The sequence below is a fragment of the Triticum aestivum genome, chromosome 5A (genome assembly GCF_018294505.1).
Source record: "Triticum aestivum cultivar Chinese Spring chromosome 5A, IWGSC CS RefSeq v2.1, whole genome shotgun sequence".
In the NCBI taxonomy this organism is placed as follows: domain Eukaryota; kingdom Viridiplantae; phylum Streptophyta; class Magnoliopsida; order Poales; family Poaceae; genus Triticum; species Triticum aestivum.
Window position 1 is genome coordinate 81,954,388 of NC_057806.1, and position 19,674 is coordinate 81,974,061.

General features: G+C 46.0%; 1 protein-coding gene across 1 annotated transcript; it reads right to left on the reverse strand.

Moving 5' to 3' along the window:
• Positions 1 to 5,926: 5,926 nt before the first annotated feature.
• LOC123102411 (CSC1-like protein HYP1) lies at positions 5,927 to 11,835 on the reverse strand. Its single transcript, XM_044523763.1, has 10 exons — positions 11,490 to 11,835; positions 11,235 to 11,390; positions 10,500 to 10,563; positions 10,045 to 10,254; positions 9,104 to 9,295; positions 8,655 to 8,953; positions 8,167 to 8,443; positions 7,499 to 7,771; positions 6,544 to 6,777; positions 5,927 to 6,382 (listed from the first exon to the last, which is right to left on the reverse strand). The coding sequence occupies exons 1-10, from the start codon at positions 11,723 to 11,725 to the stop codon at positions 6,227 to 6,229; spliced, it is 2,097 nt and encodes a 698-aa protein (XP_044379698.1). The 5' UTR covers positions 11,726 to 11,835; the 3' UTR covers positions 5,927 to 6,226.
• Between the last annotated feature and the right edge of the window lie 7,839 nt (positions 11,836 to 19,674).

Consider the following 19,674-nt stretch of genomic DNA (forward strand, 5'->3'; position numbering starts at 1 on the left):
AGTATGGACTGGAGGCTGAAAAGAGATGATCAGGTCAGGGGTATATATAAGGGAGGAGAGGAGGAAGATGCCTTTTGTTGCTTGTGTTTGTGCTAGTCTAGCTCATTTGTGTATTCATATTAATTCATATAAGTTTACTAAGTATTTGCATGCAATGTGTTGCATTTATGTTGTTAATGGTGATGGGTTAGTACTTAGTAGCACTGATTGGGAGTACAAAAATTGCATTGCATTTGTTTAAGTTGTGGTGCTCAACAAATGGGGGGACAAGGATATCTAGTGAGAGAGATTGGATATCTAGTTAATTCATGTGTTCATGCTGTGAAAAGTTGTCTTTTGAATCTGCTTAGTTAAGGATGAGGGTGTGGTCGTGTTGGCCTAGTCATTGACAGGTTCATATGACTATACATATATGATTTACTTGGTGTGAAACTAGCTAGGTACACCTAGTCCTCTTGGATTTCAAAGTATGAGTGTATATCTTGCTGGCCTTTTTCGTAGGAGTGTGTTGATGCATGCATACTCAATATAGTATGAGAGCCAAGAAATTTTGAGTTCAAGACCTCTTTGATTCCTCATCAGGCTTAACTTTGGTGTGAAATGATCTGTATATGCAAGAAAGAAAGATGATTAAACCACTATACTAAGGCTCAAAGTTTGTATAGGGTAGACCTAAGCATGGGCAGCTCGGCTCAGCGGGTTGGCCCAAAGCCCGGCCGTCAAGTCATGACGGCTTTGAGCTCCAATTTTTAAACCCGCCCAAAAGCCTAAAATTCTTTTAAAAAAGATATGGTGTTAAAAAAATAGAAGGAATGTTGTTTTTATTACTAAACAAATCATTTCGTAGTACCAAATTAATATAATTATATTTCTCGCCCCTCTGGTCAGATGAGATTGGTTGGCATTTTCAGGTTGTTGCAACTCAGCCTAAGAAAATGATTCAGATCTAGTACGACGAGGAAGGGGTGGCAGGGTCAAAATGCCAGCGTAGGCTATTTTCGTACAACCCCTCCTACCACGGATGAGACTTGCCTGCTCCCCTCCCGTGTGCCCATCCGTGCTCCCGCATACGTGGCTTGATTTGATTGAAACAAAATAAGGCCCGGCCCCACCCCTTAAAATCAGGGGGGGGGGGGGGGGGGGAAGATGATTAGATTAGAAAAAAAAAAGCTGTTGGATGAGGTGGGAGCACGGATGGAAGCACGGAAAGGGAGCAGGCAAGCCGGATCCTCCTACCACAACACCACCTTGCCATGCATGTTCCCTCATCATTCATGCTACTTAGCCGGGGTAGAGGCGAAGCCATCCGATAGTGATGACCCCTTACCCACCTTTCATCCCAACACGTGAATTCTGGTGGTATGGTGCTTCCCCTTAAGGCCCCGCTTGGTTGGTCGTTTTGCAGCCAATTACACGTGGAAAAGATACCTCCGTAACGAAATACCTCCGGAGTACTTGGATTGTCGTTTCCGCATTGTAAATTTTACCCCTGGTTTTACGTTACAGTTGTAATCCGCTGGTAATCCGCCTGTTTCCAAAACACTGCTCCTTCCGTCGTTTTTCCTCGTATCAGCAACCAAAGCAAGCTCCGCAGCCGCCGCCTTTCACCGGAGACACCACTGTCAAACTCAAGGGCCGTCGGCCCGTCGCCTCTTGCAGTCCTGCCACATCGCCGCCGAGCTTCGGGCTGACGCTGCCGCCGCGTCCGTGACGTCGCCGGAGCGCCTTCTCGCACCGCCGCCGGAGCACCTCCGCGCGCCGGCACTGCAGCCAGATCCCGCAGCCGTCGTGGCCCCGCTCCGCCACAGGGAGGGCCGAGGAACACGGGCATGGTGGGGGCGTCTAGCTGGCACCGTCGGCCGCCGGCCTTGCAGTTCATTGTGTTCCCGCCGCCAACGACACAACGCATGGGAACACTCCCTGAACCAAGTGAGAAACAAGACGAACCAAGCGCGCCGTAGACTCCCCTTGTATATCCGGTTGTATTTTACTGATCTCCAGTAATTTACAGGGGTAATCAATATACACTTGTAAAACTTTACAGGGAATCCAAGCGGGGCCTAAGTATGCTTCATCTCTTATTTAGATCACTCCTGTCTCACCACGATGTGGCTACACCAATCATTCCTCATGCGATCAGAATTGAAAGTCGTCCATGAATCGAGCATTTTGACATGACCAGATTGCTATTGATATTATTGTAGGATCGTGATCATAAAAACACTTGATATGAATGGTGTGAAATCACCATTTCTCTCTCTAGAATACACCCTGTGAGATGTATCATAGTACATATAATTGATGCCAAGATACATTATAACAGGATCGCTGGCTCGAGGCCCATTTAAGGGCTGGGTTTTCAGGATATAATACTTCAAATACAAACCTTACATGAAGACAGTTATATTATCGTATGTTGTGCATTGTTAACCTCTCAAAACATTAATTACACCAATGTATTTTATCATACCGGGTTTGCGACGTAGATCATTGTCGCGCAAGAATTTGATGTTTGTCACTTTCACCGTAGCAATGAAAGGGGAATAATGCAGGACATGTACACTGCTCTTTGACCAGTTCGGCGACATCCAGATATTACCTTTTGGCGATTAGCTCATGTCTTGGTGTGCAAAATCCAGGGCATTTTGGCGATGATGTGTGTATGGCCCATATTATATACATGCGGTGCAATATGAGACCTCAGTTGAGCAACTAGGTAGTTTGGTAGTGTGTTCTTTGATTGAGCCAACTTGGCTCTTCTTATTGTTAAGTAGCTTGCTTAGCAGTGCACACTACTTGGATTGCAACGTCAATGGAAAGGTTAAAAAGTGGGAGTTGATGATCTCACTTTGTACTACCAGAAAGTGTGCAGTGAAGTTGATGTTTTGCAGTCCCACTAGGACACTCACATAGCAAGACCACAAGTGATGGTATCTGAAAAAGAGATGTCATAAAATTTTGTAACTGTCTTAGAGCATCTCCAACAACGGTGGTAAATACACTCACATAGCCCGGATGCTCTTAAGCATAGTCCAAGTGACATAGCCCGGACGCCGCAAACTGCTTCTTGCTCAGTAGTCAGTACAGTAGTAGTACTATCTTGGTTCGAAATACATGATTTTGACAGTGATGGCCTCGAATATACATCTTTTGTTCTTGCTTTTCACATGCACGGTATTTTTTGTGCTAAATCTGAATGTTGTTTTCATCTTACTGTGAGTAGTTTTTAAATACCTTGACAGACAAAAAAAATTGCGAGGGCTCAACAGACAAACTTACACAAATTTGACCGTCACATTTTCTAAGACTAGCATGTATTCCCTCTGTATCCCGCAAAAAAATACTCCCTCTGTAAAAGTTTACTCCCTCCGTAAGCGTAAGAAAATATAAGAGCGTTTATATCACTGCCTATATATCTTTACGGAAGGAGTATAAGACATTTTATTTTAGATCAAAAGGAGGTATATGTCCTTGCATAGGTCATCAATTGACGGTGTGTGAGTATGTGCGTGTGGTGGTGTCGCTATATATGTCTATTCTGTACTACGCGGTGTTCGTAAAAGGAATCTAGTTAACTTGCATAATAACACACGACCAAGTCAGTAGTCACTACGTGCGTGTGCTTTTTATTTACATGATTTCCAAATTTCCGTTTTCACAGTTCCCAAAGCACGCTGAGCTGCAGCCATGGAGTTTAACGCCTGTGTCCAAGAGCGACGACGTAAGCAGAACAAAACAACAGCCCTAGGGGTTGAAATTCTTGACCCCTAACCGGTTTCTTAATCAGCCATAGCGGGGGTTAAAATTAAATCCGGCTGTCAATTCGTTTTTGTTCCCACCCGTCCGCGTTTTGTCATGCATGACGACGACGGTGCCTCCGATGCGCCTCCCTCACAACAATTGAAAATTGAAGATCATCCTCTGATGTTCTAAGGAGTATTTTGGTGGCATATGCCAGTACTCTTGATGTCCTCGTCACAATTAGGACATGCAACTTGTGAACGTCTAGCGGTTTGGCCCCAGCTGCGGACTGAGCTTCTCGACCTTTGTAGCTGGCCATCTTTTTTGTCCTGGACTCCTGGTCAGGTCTACCTATCTGTGATATGGTTGACAAGGTCAAGCTTGCAACTGCACTGGGAATTCCATGAGTTTTGGCCACGAAATAGAGATCAGGAAATATTATCATTGTGTCACATCAGAATGCCTTTTGGTGCTCTGTGACCCAGGATACGTGAGCTGATGGTTTAACGAGTAAATGACAGTGACTAGGTACAAAGGAAGGCGTGTCATGGAGCACTGTTCAATCTACCCGTGAAGAGGACAAATGGCGCACCACTGTTAGCCAATGGTTTACACGGACTGTTTGGCTTACCAAGTTAGCATTAGCATTAGGGGTCCTGCAGTACCTGCACATTTTATATGACAGAGGACAGGAGAGCCAAATGGCACAAGATTTGCCCAAGATAGGTTACCAGAGTGCTACCTTGAGTTCTCTCCAAGTGGCAGCCAACCAATCACATAATTTGTTCTTTGGGGTCCAGCCAAGCAGTACAATAATCGGTCATGGAGGAAGCATAATTGATCCACGACGAGGCAAACTCTACTGAGTCTGATATCAGTTAAGACAAAGCAGTAACGCATAATCCTGCTCCCGTTCAGCCTTCTCGGTTGATCTGAATTGTTATTTTGGGTCATTTTGACGCCTTTGTGTCTCTCAAATGTACCCAACAAAGATATGCTTGCATCAGTTGATTGTACCACATATATGATGAAAAAAGAAGGAGCGCTTGACCAGTATGGTTTTGATATGGCGGCAAGACATTTTCAGAGCCAGTGTAGTGTGAATGTAGAGTATGCGGCTGTCGACTGACCTCAGCGTATAACTGGGTAGTAGCACAATGTAGGCGTAGATAGAACACCACACCATGATCGGTTCCATACCATAGCAGGCTGTTTAGAGAAACTCAGCCTTGACGTCGAAGTAGCATAAATATACTCAGAGTGGCCAGATCTAAATGCACTTAAAAAAGGACTGAAGGAGAAAAACCTGGTCCTCCTGATCACACAGCTCCAGCCTCCAAGTGGCAAACAATCTCATATGGGTTTACACCGACCACTATCACATGGCTTCTTGCTTGCCATATTAGCACTAGAGATCCTCCTGCAGTACCTACACATTTTATATGAACAAGATAAAAGGATAGCCAAATGGCACAAGATTGCCCAGGACAGATTATCAGAGTGCCACCTCCGTATTCTCTCCAAGTGGCCAACCAATCACACAATTTGTTCTTTGGGGTTCGGCCAAGCAGTAGAGTAATCGGTTATGGTGGAAGCATAATTGATCCAAGACAAGGCAAACTCTATTGAATCTGATATCAGTTAAGACAAAGCAGTAACGCATAATCTTGCTACTTTGGGCCATTTTGACGACAGCATATCTTTGTTGGGTACATCTGAGAGCCGTTGAGAAAAAAATAACACCTGGCCAGGTTGAAGTAGTATGGTTTTGCGATGCCAAGACATTTTCAAATGCAGTATGAATGCAGAGTAGTATGAGCTTGTCAACTGACCTCAGCGTATAACTGGGTAATAACAGAATATGGGTGCAGAATGCCGCACCATGATCGGTTCCACACCGTAGCAGGCTTTTGTGTTTAGAGAAACTCAACCTTGACGTTGAAGTATCATAAATATACCCAGAGCGGCCATATTTAAATGCACTTAAGAAGGACTGAAGGAGGAAAAACAGCAGCTCCTGATCACATTGCTCCAAGTGGCAGAAAATCTCATATACTGAATTATATGGAGTAAAACAACATCCACATAAACACATAGTTAGAAGGGACAGTAAGTAGGTTGCATGGAACTTAAGATCTACAACTTGCGTGGTCGGTTCAAACAGTTTGCATTGCCAACCCAAAACTTAAGGGAAAATGTATTATTCATCTCTACAAAGCGAGCACCAAATCTGATACACAAAATTATGCACAGCAAACTCCTCCAAGAAAAATATACAACACAATAATACAAGAATTTATGTCCTAAAGAAAAATGTACAACATAATAATACAAGGATTCATGTCCTAAGTTTTGCTTCACCGTGTAAAAAAACACAACAAGAAGCACACCTGTACTGTTATATGTACCTGATCATCAAAAGCCCAAAATCAAACAAAAATCTCACACCGTGGGAGCCAGGATGCCACCTATGACTTGTCTGGATCTAGACAGAAGACAAGAGTGGTGAAGTACGTTCATCAGAGTTTGAAGACCGCTGGATAGGCTTCAGTGCCGGGTCACAGTAGGCTGTTTCAAGGCTGCTGAAGAACTCTGCCATCTCTGGTTTGCTTTGTTCTTGTATATCTTTGTTTACCAATGACTGCATGAACAAAAGTGAGACATGAAGGGTTTGTATGCCACAGAAATGATATCTAAAGATTCCGAATAAGAAAACAGCAGCTGCTGTTGCTAAGGTAAACAGGTGCACACATAGAGTGGCCTCCTATGCATTTACAAAAGGAGAAACTAATAAAAAAGTACCTCGGTAGAGTATGCTTCGAAGATGGGGTAAAATCGGTTTCCACAGTATGCATAGAACAGAAGTGTGAGAATTGGCAGAGGCACCAGCAGACTTGAACCAAGTGGAAATTCCTTTACTCCAAATACTCCGATTGAAATCAAATGCATCAGCACAAGAGAAAATATGGTTGCATTGTGCACAATGGGCCAAAATCTTCCACCGGTGTCATACTTGGGTGCATACACATTACAAAGCTGCATTTGTAGTAGCAAAGTTACAAACTGTAGATACTTAAACTGATGAATGATAAAGTTAAACATATGCAAATTGCTATATCCAGTTTATAAAGCTGAAGCAAGTATTTCACTACTTCTGACAAATTTATCCAGCAGTAAAGAACAATTGCACATGGAAAATGTCTTCTACTTGGCAATTTTGACCCAGCAAAATTATCTCGTGGTGCAGTCACTCCTCAGAACAGGTGTAACCAGGACACCTGATATACTACTGTCAGCCTCCCCATATATGGAAGTATAGTTCAATCAACAACTATATTTTCCATATTCCATATTTAATTTTACATAGTTTCAAGGCATGTCCACGTTTATCAAGAAAGGTTCTAGTTAAATTCCACCACTAGATGATCTAGTTCATCTTCCAGAAAGGAACACTTTGGTTCTGTCCTAAACATATTAAGAGAAAGGTAGGCTTGCATCATACGCCTTAGACCACATCAATTTGATTTTATCCGCTCATAAATGGCGACAGCAATGAATCAATCATTGCAACACTGGCGGCCAAATCCAGGAAATATCTATCCAAAGTTCCTCAAAACAGTAGTTCACTACCCAAAATTTGGGAAGACCTAGATATTGAAGTCCACATTTCAACCTCCATGCACAAAGAGATCACGCTACGATGTGTAGCAGCAACAGGAAGCTAAAAGGGGCGATTAATAATCTGCAGCGTTTTCACCTGATTGCGAAATATGAAGTAGCCAAGGCAGAAGTAAGTCAACACAAATGGGAGGATAAGTGGAGCTACAATGGAGTACGTGAGCCCGAGAAGTCCAAACAAGAGAATCCGAGGAATTTCACTATGATAGTGCATCGATGGAGCTTCTGAGTCTTCCCTCTTGCAACACTTTGCGCAGCTCCCCCACAAGTGATACAGAAGGGCAGAAGTTTGAGTGAGTTCTGATGTTATACTTGTCCACGAAGTCACCACATATGCAATAAAGAAAGATGCCTGCAGAATCATCATGAAACCAATGATTGTTTAGCAACACACGTGCTCTGGCATGGACTAATACCATGTGCCACAGGTGAAAATTGTGTAAGCAGGTATATATTGAAATGGATAAGTAGCCACAGCAGGAAGGACGTCGACAAAACAAAGAACGTTGATGAAGGCTAAGGTTTGGAAGCCTGTTATTAAAGCTATTGACGAAAAAACAAAGTACAAAACTGTATCCATGTAACTGTATAAGTATATTATCCATGTCAACAGAAAGGTTATTGTCCATGTTCTATGAAGCTTGGAGGGGAGAGCACGATCTCAGAAGCAACTCGTGGTAGCTTTCTCGTAGTATACACCAAAATGAACTTGTCATGCTGACGACAATCAAAAAACACATGCCCTACCTGTGCAGGTACAACAACCGCAAGCCGTTCAGGTATTTTCTTTGGATCAACGAATATGTTAAGTTGATTTAAGGCTGATCCAGTAAGAACATTTGCAAAGAACACAGTCCATATGGTAAACCGAAGCATTTTGTTGCAAGCACTTCTCTCAATCCCACTGACAGACACAAATCCTTGCATGGTCGAAAATAGCTTCATTATTGAGGGCACATAAGAGGAAAGGAAGTGAAGAATGACACTGGGAAGATACCCAGTAACCAATTGACTGACAATGGCTCTGGAAAGATCAAAGAAGACAAAGGTCAGGTGTTTAGCCATTCTGATGTGCCATACATTAGATAAATAAAACCAACATAATAAGAACGGATAGCACTAGTATCACTAATTCAGCATCTGAGCATATATGCTGACTAGGCCCTTTCCAGATAACAAAATAAAGAACCAATGAGAGAAACATATATGATTATAATCTATGAACAGAAACTAACATTTCCAGTATGTTCCTCAGGAAAGGCAGCCATGCCTCAAGTTGCTCCATATAAGTGAGCCCTTGAATAAATCCCACAACTAGAAGAAACACGATTATGAGAAGAACTGAAGCTACAAATACTACAAATTTGGATATCCACCGTTCCATGAATGATGTAGAAAAGGAAGGCCAATAAACATCATGAGGATCAGGAGCATGCTCAGTTTGCCACTCAGTTGGATTGTCTGACTGCCTTATGTAAATTGCATTCGCTGAAGCATATCGAGATTTGAATGAAACAAAAGCAGCGGGAATCTCCTGAAGAGTTATGAAACATCAAGTATAGATAAGAGAATATCAATATGTTTGCACTTCATTTGTCAGAACCAAAGGACAACTAGGAAGATAAACTAATCAATACACCATAGTTAACTTAGCCAAGACCAAAGGAAAAACAGAAATACATACCTGTCTCCTAGTAGCATCTGATTGTTCCATTCTAACATTTTCCTCTAGGTCTGCCAGCCTTTTCTGATATTTCCCAATAGGATTATTTCTTCCAAATAGTCCAAGAAACTTTTTTGGAGGGTTGTCAGCAGAAGGTCGTTGTGGTACATATTTTAGGTTCTTTAGCTTTGTCCACATAATTTCGGTCTCATTCTGGATAGAAATCAAACAGGCAATCAGAAGAAGTGAAACGGGACACTGTTCAACAAGCTAGAATGCAGTGTTCCTTACGAAGTTCAGGAGAGCAAACAAACCAGTGTGCCATTACTATCATATACATCTAGGGGAGATGAGCAAAGTTTTTTTCACATGAAAATAAAATGTTCTAAGAAGGTTAGAAGTATGAGGATAAGCATCCAGTTGGCATGCTTATATAGAAAATCAGTAACTAGTTAATTACTACATGCATATGTGAAATCGTCGACCCAGAACACTTCACTGGACATATATGACATCCAGTATATTGCTTTGAGAATAAATGCATACAAAAAATCTACTAACAGATTTGTTGTCAAAAAAGAATGCTATATTGTTATGTGTAGAGTAAGAATGCTATGTGGTAAGCTTATAAAATTTTGACATCCATGAAAGTTGACCTATGCAAATATTGCATACTGAGTGCATTAAGATCACGTTGTAAAAAATATACAAATTAATACATACTGAGTTGATGAAGTTAAAATAAATTCAACGAAACACGGTTGTTCATGACTGGATTGAAATGCATGTCTTCCAAACCTCATGCTAGTATTTTTCATACAACTATATTCCCCAGCAACCCTTATGTCATGTAAGAAGTCGATAGACAGCCCATATAAACGTTTTATTAGGACCATTGATGATTCATGGACATCTGTTCATAATTATGCAATACAAATGTATCCAAAGGAACTGAATCTTACAAGAAGGCGGCGGAGTTTGCCAGTTTGATGAACAACAGTATGTGACAAGTAGGTGGATGAATGATACTCTTTGAAGAACTTATCAACAGCATCACTCACAGAACCACCATCAGTTATAGGGATAGCTCGAACCAGAACTGTGAAATACTGGGGTAGTGGCTTCGATGTCATAAAATACTCGAGCCTCTTGCCAGAAATATATCTGTACTCCTGCAAAGAAAAAACACAAAGTATTGCTTACAGAGAAAACTGAAACCAGTCAAGCACCAATTTTTTTTACAAACAAAGTATGTAATAAACAGATGCCAGATCCAATGAGCATTTATTCATTATAAAAGGATAGTGTGTTCTGTCCAACTGATACTCTGATACACAAGGAATCATGTTACAAATGAAGAAAGAAAATGCAAATTAAAAACTAAACAAAAAAGTATAAGAAACATTAAATTACTTACATAATAGAGCAGGTAGCATGCGACTCCAGTTATGATGTACACAGCAGAGAAGTGAAGCCATAATCTGTGAACCACGTTACCACATGTAATAAGCATGACTTAGAGCTCAGAAAGGAAGATAATTTCCAATAGAAACATCTAATTAGACTCCAACGAAATGTTTTGCATAAGCAAGAAGCCCTGGAGAATGCCACGACGTGAAGCCCCCGTGATTAGAGTGGTTAGAGCTGTTCCACACCATCCTAATCAAATTCTATGTACTGAATACTTAACAATGTTTCTTTTTTAAAACAGAGATGCGGCATCATCTATTAACCTACAGTTCTACATGTTATAAAACAACATAACTGATATGAATAGCTGTAGATATCTGAATTCTGGAATAGCTACCTAATTTTGATTACACTGGCCATTTAATATGTAGAAAACACAAAACGATTATATCACATGACAAAGCGCATGGACATTGGCCATCAGGTTCATCAACACTAGACAAGCACTCAGAAAAATGCAACTCCTTATATGCACTCCATGAAATAAAAAACTGCAGCACGAGGAGAATTAACCTCCTAATACCAAACCTGAACGGCATAAACAGTACTATTAGTTAAGTAAACTACTCTAGAATTATATATCATGGGGTTGAAATTCACCTTCAGACACTAACCATGACATGTAGAACTCCCAAAATAAGTGCACCAATATTATAGAAGATCAGGGGTTGAAATATCTCACTTATTGGACCCGTCCTGGACATTGGAGATACTCAAGACATCGACGGACTTGCTGGGCAGGTCGGTGAAGTCGATCAGCTGCAGCTGGTCCCCCATGAAGTTTATCGGCATGAGCACGCCGACGCCCACCACAGCGACTACGGCGAAAAGCCTGATGCTGCAGCATCCCATAGCCCCACAGCACCCTCGGATTCAGTAACAAGGCGAAGGGAACGAAGAAACACAGCGAGAGGGGATGGGGATTTGGGAGCGGGACCTGAAGACGAAAATGCGGACGAAGACGACGCCGTCGAGCCCCGCGGCGGCATGGATGTCGTCCTCGGAGCGGCGCCACGCGGCGGCGAGCCAGGACTCGAGCGGCGCGTAGGGGCGGCGGGGGGCGTACACGGAGACGAACGGCGGGCGGCGGCGGAGGAGCGAGTAGGCGGAGACGAGCAGCACGGTCAGGCCCAGGTTGACGCCCACCGCCGTCGCGAGCGCCGACACGATCATCTCGCCGGCGAGTCACTGAGCCTTCTCCCGGGGGGCTAGAATCTTCCGCGGCGAGATGGGGCCCAGCGGTCAGTCGAGTTCAAAATCATCTGCTACTAGTACGCTGTTACCATTATCACACGAAGACTTGAGGTTGGAGGTTGTTGACGATTAAGTCCGTGGGCCCGTGATGTCGGCAGGCCACGTGGCACCGGAGCGTGACGCGATGGTCGGCGTGGGTCTATCCGGAAGGGGGACATGTGGCACCTGCATTGTTTCGAATACACATTCCTGCCGATACGCGTTCCTTCCCCGGTTAACGTGTAATTGAAAACACACAAATAGAAAGGAACACCAAAGTAAGAAATGGTATGACTAAAAATAAATGCGCGCTTTGTCGCACCATTATGACAAATATATTTTTCATCCCTCAGTTGGTAGCGAAGTCTAGATTTAATCCTTAATTTTAAAACCGGACTGCTTACACTCTCAACTCTTAAAACCGGACAAATTAGTTCCTTGTCTCGGTTGTTTCGGTATCACTGCTGACTCAGCGTGGTTTTGACCGGTCTTCGTCCACACGACAGTATTTCATTCTCCCATCTTCTTCCTTCTCACATTGGATTATTGGGCATTTCATCGAACACATTGCATGCATTGAGTGTGCCGTCCACGGCAAACCCACACGAGTCCCTTTAGCCAGCCACGATGCCTCTAATCTACCTCGCTAGCAACCTCGAGCTTGCTGCACCTCGCTGGACATCACAATCCCGTTCTACCTCGCCGGATACCACGGCCCACGGTCGCTCCCGCTTCATGATGGATGAAGGAAAGTGGGCGGCGTCACCATGGTGGCCGCGGAAGATGAAGGCAAGCCACGCGGGCGGTGACGCTACCTCATGCTCGTCCTCGATCTCCTCTTCTCTATTGCTTGAGAGCACGTGATCTGTCGGGTGCGCGGGCGAGGGAGCCCAGTCTACGGCCGGCGCACGAGGAGAAGCTCAAGAGCACGTCAGGCATCTCCATCTGGTGCTCAGCACCACGAGCATGTTGGGCGGGGTGGCAGCCCTCTCGTACAGCAACAACGGAGCACATGTACACCATGTACACAGCCAAAAAAGGGACGAGGCAGCGTCGCCCATGTACACCATGTACGCTCTCATACAACATCCTAAGACACTAGGGATAAAAACTAATGACACATTTGGTTGCTCGCATTTGGGCCAACCAGACCCGTGCAGGACGAAAATATGATGTTTGGTTGCCTAGGCTACACCCATGTCTCGACCCGCATGGAATTTAAAGCAGTCTCGAGCCAGGCCCGTGAGCTACTGCCGAATCGACAGTTTCTCCACAGCCAGGCTGAGCGCGGCCACATGTGGTTCTTCACTGCACGCCTTAGGGAGCGCGGGAGATGGACAAGACGACTCATAACTCCCCCTCTCTTATCTCACCACCCACTCCCTTTCACACCACGCTTCCTCACTCTTCTCTCACCACCCGTTGATCTCCTCTTCTCTCCTCCGATGAGTCGCCCGCTATCGCAACGTCCGCTGACCCCCATCAGCGGCGGCAACAACCACATCCATGAGCGGTGGGTTGTTGGGTTGGCAAACTTTGAGGTCGATCTCATGCGGGCTTTGCGCGTGTCGTCTCCTCTTTGCACCAGACCGCCTCGTCCAGTCAATGCGATGACGGCCGCTCCGGCTCCACCTCCGTTTCCGGACCTCGTGGTCCTGGGTTCGGTGGCACCGCCGGAGGGGGTGGCCACCGCGCCACTGCTCGGAACTAAAAGTGCGTTATATCGACTGGAGGGGGGGTGAATAGGCGATTTTTACAAATTTGTCACTGAGGAAATTCTAAGTGAGGAATTTCCTAAGCGACGAACTACAAGCAGCAGAATAAGTACTCGGGTGCAAGTGTAACATGGCAGTAACACAACCATCATGATGATATGAAACAAGCTCAGAGTACATGTAGCATGAAAATAGGATAAGCAGGTTGAAGATAAGATGATTGAAGAAATGGGATTGAGGAAATTGAGAAAGTCTTCAGTCAAAGTCTTCAAACAATAACGATCAAGTTCATCAACACATAAATGAGGAAATGAAAGAGTTGAGGAAGTAGAACCAGTAGCTTGGTGAAGACAATGATTTGGTAGACTAGTTTCAACTGCTGTGATAGTTGTACGTTTGGTTGGAGCGTCTAGGTATTTAAACCTGAGGACACACAGTCTCGGACACACAGTCCTCACCATATTCTCCTTGAGCTAAGGTCACACAGACCTCGTCCAATCACTCTTCGTAAGTCTTTAGGTGACTTCCAAACGTTCACAGATTCGGTCACTCGGCGATCCACAATTCCTCTTGGATGTTCTAAACCATGAAGCCTAACCGTTTGGACGATGCACAGTCCTTAAAGGTAACAAGCGTCGGTTCCACATAGGTTCAATCTCTTTAGTGATGCTCAACCACTTTGGGTTGTAGGTGTTTGGGTTTGGGTTTCCTCAGTGATGATTTTCGCTCAAAGTCCTCAGAGGATGGGATGCTCTCAATGAAAAGTGTCAGTTTCTCTCGGAGCAGCCAACCAGCTAGTGGTTGTAGGGGGCGGCTATTTATAGGTGGAGAGCAGCCCGATATGATAAGACATAAATGCCCTTCAATGCTATGACCGTTAGGTCACTGGTACGCATCGGTGCTATACAAACAGTTTTTAACCGCTTTCCGCAATGACATTTGGAACTGTCGCCAAGTGAGTGTGGGCGATAGGGGGGTCCTTCCCACACGACCCAGAAACCATTGGGGATAGGCTCTCCTGGGACACAGGCTAGGGCAAAATGAGCTCGTGTGCGATCGGGCGAGGCATTGAAACCCAATCATTTCCGTTCGTATGTACATCCCACATGGTGAATCCCAGAAAAACATTCCCGTTCATATGTATATCACACACAGTCAATCCAAGGTATACGTTTCCTTTATTATGTACATCCCACATAGTCAATCCAGGGAAAACGTTTCTGTTCGTATGTATATCACACACAGTCAATCCAAGGAATATGTTTCTGTTCTTATGTACATCCCACACAGTCAATTCAGGGAAAACGTTTCCGTTCATATGTACATCCGAGGGAGTCCTGGACTAAGGGGTCCTCGGGCGTCCGGCCTGTTATCCATGGGCCGGACTGATGGGCTGTGAAGACATGAAGGCCGAAGACTGTACCCGTGTCCGGATTGGACTCTCCTTGGCGTGGAAGGCAAGCTTGGCGACCGACTATGAAGATTCCTTCTTATGTAACTGACTCTATGTAACCCTAGACCCCCCCGGTGTCTATATAAACCGGAGGGGTTAGTCCGGAAAGGATATATTCATTACCATAGTCATACAGGTTAGACTTCTAGGGTTTTAGCCATTACGATCTCGTGGTAGATCAACTCTTGTAACACTCATATTCATCAAGATCAATCAAGCAAGACGTAGGGTATTACCTCCATAGAGAGGGCCCGAACCTGGGTAAACATCGTGTCCCCCGTCTCCTGTTACCATCGATCCTAGACGCATAGTTCGGGACCCCCTACCCAAGATCCACCGGTTTTGACACCGACATTGGTGCTTTCATTGGGAGTTCCACTGTGCCGTCAACGAAAGGTTCGATGGCCCCTTCAATTGTCTATAGTGACGCTGTCCAAGGAGAAACCTTCCTCCCCGGACAGATTTTCGTGTTCGGCGGCTTCGTACTGCGGGCCACCTCGCTTGGCCATCTGGAGCAGATCGATAGCTACGCCCCTGGCAACCAGGTCGGAATCGGAAGCTTGAACTACGTCACGGATATCCATGGAGACTTGATCCTCAATGGATTTGAGACCGCAGCGATCACTCCCCCTCGCCCCGATGAACATGACTTAAATCTGTCATCGGATCACATCCAGGAGATGGTCCCTGTTGCTGCAACGGCCTTAGAACCGGAGCAGATCGTGCCATCTGGGGCCACCGAGTCCGCGGCCTTGGAGCCGCACACGGACTCGGCACCCCGAAATATTTGCGTCAATGGAACTCCGGACTCGTCTCTGGCTATAAGTTCCGGACCGGGTACGCCTGCAGACGCCAAGCTGGATCGGTTATCGATTTTCGAATTTAGTGTCGCAGACATCCTCCAGCACTCACCTTTGGGTGATGTGCTAAACTCTTTAAAGGACTTGTCCTTGGAGAAGGACTCACAGCCGAACTATGTTCGGTTCGAGCCAGAGGCTGATGATGGGCAATTTCGCTTCCCACCCGCCACCCACTTCATAGCCACTGTCGATGACTTAACCGACATGCTTGATTACGGCTCTGAAGACATCGACGGTATGGACGACGATGCCGACCAGGAGCAAGGCCAAGACCCGCCATTTACTGGACGTTGGACGGCCACCTCTGCATACAATGTGTACATGGTCTCGACACACCTAAAAAAGCTAGCGACGATGACAAAGGAGATCCAGTTGTGAATAAACCTTCTGAGACACAGTCCAAGCGTCGGCGTCCTAAACGCCGCTCCAAGCCTCGTCGCTCAAAAGATGACGACACTGGCACCGGAGAAAATAGTACTCTGGGCGACGCCGAAAACAATGAAGACCCTGTCGGGGCTGCATCCGAATAGGAGGAACAAAACAACGGGCAAGATAACCCTGATAAACAGGCCATGCCCAATGACCCGGATGATGATAGTTATCGTCCAGTCTCCGAGGATGATGAGAACCTCATCAATGAGGACTTCATCGTGCCTGAGGCACCCCTCGAGTAGGAGCGCTTCAAGCGCCAGCTAATAGCCATTGCAAGAAGCCTGAAGAAGAAGAAGCATCAGCTCCAAGCTGATCAAGACCTGCTCATTGACAGGTGGACTGATGTCCTGGCAGCCGAAGAATACGGCCTCGAGCGCCCAGTCAAGAGTTACCCAAAGCGCAGACTGCTACCTCAGTTCGATGAGGAGGCACCAGATCCCATACCTCCCTCACGCAATGCGGACCGACCACCACATGGTCGGGATAGTGCGGCAGACCGACCACCCCACGGTCGGGATAAAACGGCAACTCAGGACGAACAACAGCCCGCCCCACCACCGCGCAAAAACAGGGACAAAACAGCTCGGGACCATACATACGACCTTCGGCAGGATCTGGACAGTAGAGCAGGACACACCAAATCGATCTACAGATCGCGAGGACGCATCCCGACTCGGGATGATGGCTACCTATTCGGACGTGACAAACCTAGTCACACCCGGGCCGATAACCGCAGACGGACTTCATCGGAGGTGCGCCGGGACGCGGCCCGATATAGAGGCGCCGCACACCCTCTCTGCTTCATAGATGAGGTGCTGGATCATGAATTCCCCGAGGGGTTCAAGCCCGTTAATATTGAATCATACGACGAAACAACCGATCCCGCAGTGTGGATCGAAGATTTTATTCTCCACATCCACATGGCCCGAGGAGATGATCTCCACGCCATCAAATACCTCCCACTAAAATTAAAAGGGCCAGCTAGACACTGGCTAAATAGTCTGCCTGAAAATTCCATCGACAGCTGGGAGGACTTGGAAGAGGCTTTCCTTGATAACTTCCAAGGAACTTATGTCCGGCCACCAGATGCCGATGACTTAAGCCACATAGTCCAACAACCTGGAGAATCAACAAGAAAATTCTGGACTAGGTTCCTAACCAAAAAGAACCAGATCATTGACTGTCCAGATGCTGAAGCCCTAGCGGCCTTTAAACACAACATCCGTGACGAATGGCTAGCACACCATCTTGGCCAAGAAAAGCCGAAGTCCATGGCAGCCCTTACGGCACTCATGACCCGCTTTTGCGTGGGTGAGGACAGCTGGCTGGCTCATAGCAAAAACACAGCCAACGAGACAGGCCCCTCCGAGGCCAAGAACAACACCGGCATGCTCCGGCGCAATAGGCACAAACGCCGAAGCAATGGCGACAACACCGATGACACCACAGTTAACGCCGGATTGAGCGGCTCCAAGTCCGGCCGACGGAAGAAGCCCTACAAAAGGAACAGTGAGGGACCATCCAGCCTGGATCGCATACTCGATCGTCCATGCCAGATACATGGTACCCCAGATAAACAAGCCAATCACACCAACAGAGACTCTTGGGTTTTCAAACAGGCTGGCAAGTTAAATGCCGAAAACAAAGAAAAGGGATCACAAAGTGAGGACGAGGACGAAGAGCCCTGGCAACCGAACACTAGGGGGCAGGAGAATTTTCCCCCTCAAGTCAAAACGGTGAACATGATATACGCTACACACATCCCCAAAAGGGATCGCAAGCGAGCACTTAGGGACGTCTAGCGGTAGAGCCAGTCGCCCCAAAATTCAATCCGTGGTCGTCGTTCCCGATCACCTTCGATCGTCGAGATCACCCAACTAGTATCCGCCATGGTGGTTCAGCCGCACTAGTCCTCGACCCAATTATCGACGGGTTTCACCTAACACGTGTCCTGATGGACGGTGGTAGCAACCCCAACCTGCTTTATCAGGACATAGTGCAGAAGATGGGCATTAACCCCTCACGAATCAAACCAACAAAGGCTGCCTTTAAAGGAGTCATACCAGGCGTAGAGGCCCACTGTACAGGCTCAATCACGCTGGAGGTGGTCTTCGGTTCTCCGGACAACTTCCAAAGCGAAGAGTTAATCTTCGATATCGTCCCCTTCCGCAGCGGCTACCACGCACTGCTCGGACGAACCGCGTTTGCTAGATTTGCAGTACCACACTATGCTTATCTCAAGCTCAAGATGCCCGGTCCACGCGGCGTCATAACAGTCAATGGCAATACTGAACGCTCCCTCCGAACAGAGGAGCACACCGCTGCCCTAGCAGAAGAGGTACAGAGCGGCCTTCTCAAGCAGCACCATAGTACGGCTGCCGAGCCCCTGGACATCATTAAGAGGTTCAGGACTACACTGCAATAGGACAACGCGGCTCGTTAAGAGCTCGATTAGCAATTCAGCCTTCATCTCAGTCCCGATGAAGTAGTGGCATTCGTACCACGCGTACATAATTACGCACTCAAAATTCCATGGACATCGACGGAGGCACAAGCTAGCCCGGGATCTACAGTTCGGTTAGACCGATCCCGGACACACAAATAACTTTACTATCTCCTTTTCCCTTTTTTTCAGGCTTCTCTTATGCGGGCCTCCTTCGACGGCCTGATTAATGGTCCTGTCAAAGGATAAACACATCGGATTGACATGGAGCACAAGCGTACATGGGAAGCCCTAGAGGCTAACTAAACGATTACTCTATCAGTTTTCAGGACCCACACGCAGCTTGCCTTTGGTCGCGGCATGTCAAATAGCCGGTTGCTTATTGCATTTTTTGTACCAATGTGCTTGGACGCATTAACCCAACTATAATGGAAACAGTTCATGATCCAAGTTCAAGGGCCCCAGATCCTATCTCTGTTCTCCCTCTGGTTTCCTTTAAATTACTTATTTCCTAGCAACCGTACACTCTGGTACGTTTCATATTTGCCAGGGGCTCCCCATCGCCCCGCAATACGGCAACAAAGTCCGAACAATCCTTAAAGATAAGTTCGGCACCCCGAACTTAGCATTATATGCATTGGCTCCGAATCATGTCTTTGGTCAATAGTTGGGTTGCCCGGCTCCTGTGCTTGCTACCCTACGTTTCGCTAAATCAGCTAGGGTAGTAAAGGGAGAACTACTGCGATTGTGCCCTAGCCTTGTGATAACCCACAAGTATAGGGGATCGCAACAGCTTTCGAGGGTAGAGTATTCAACCCAAATTTATTGATTCGACACAAGGGGAGCCAAAGAATATTCTCAAGTATTAGCAGCTGAGTTGTCAATTCAACCACACCTGGAAACTTAGTATCTGCAGGAAAGTGTTTAGTAGCACATTAATATGATAGTGGTGGTAACGGTAACAAAAGAATAGTGCAAGCAAAAGT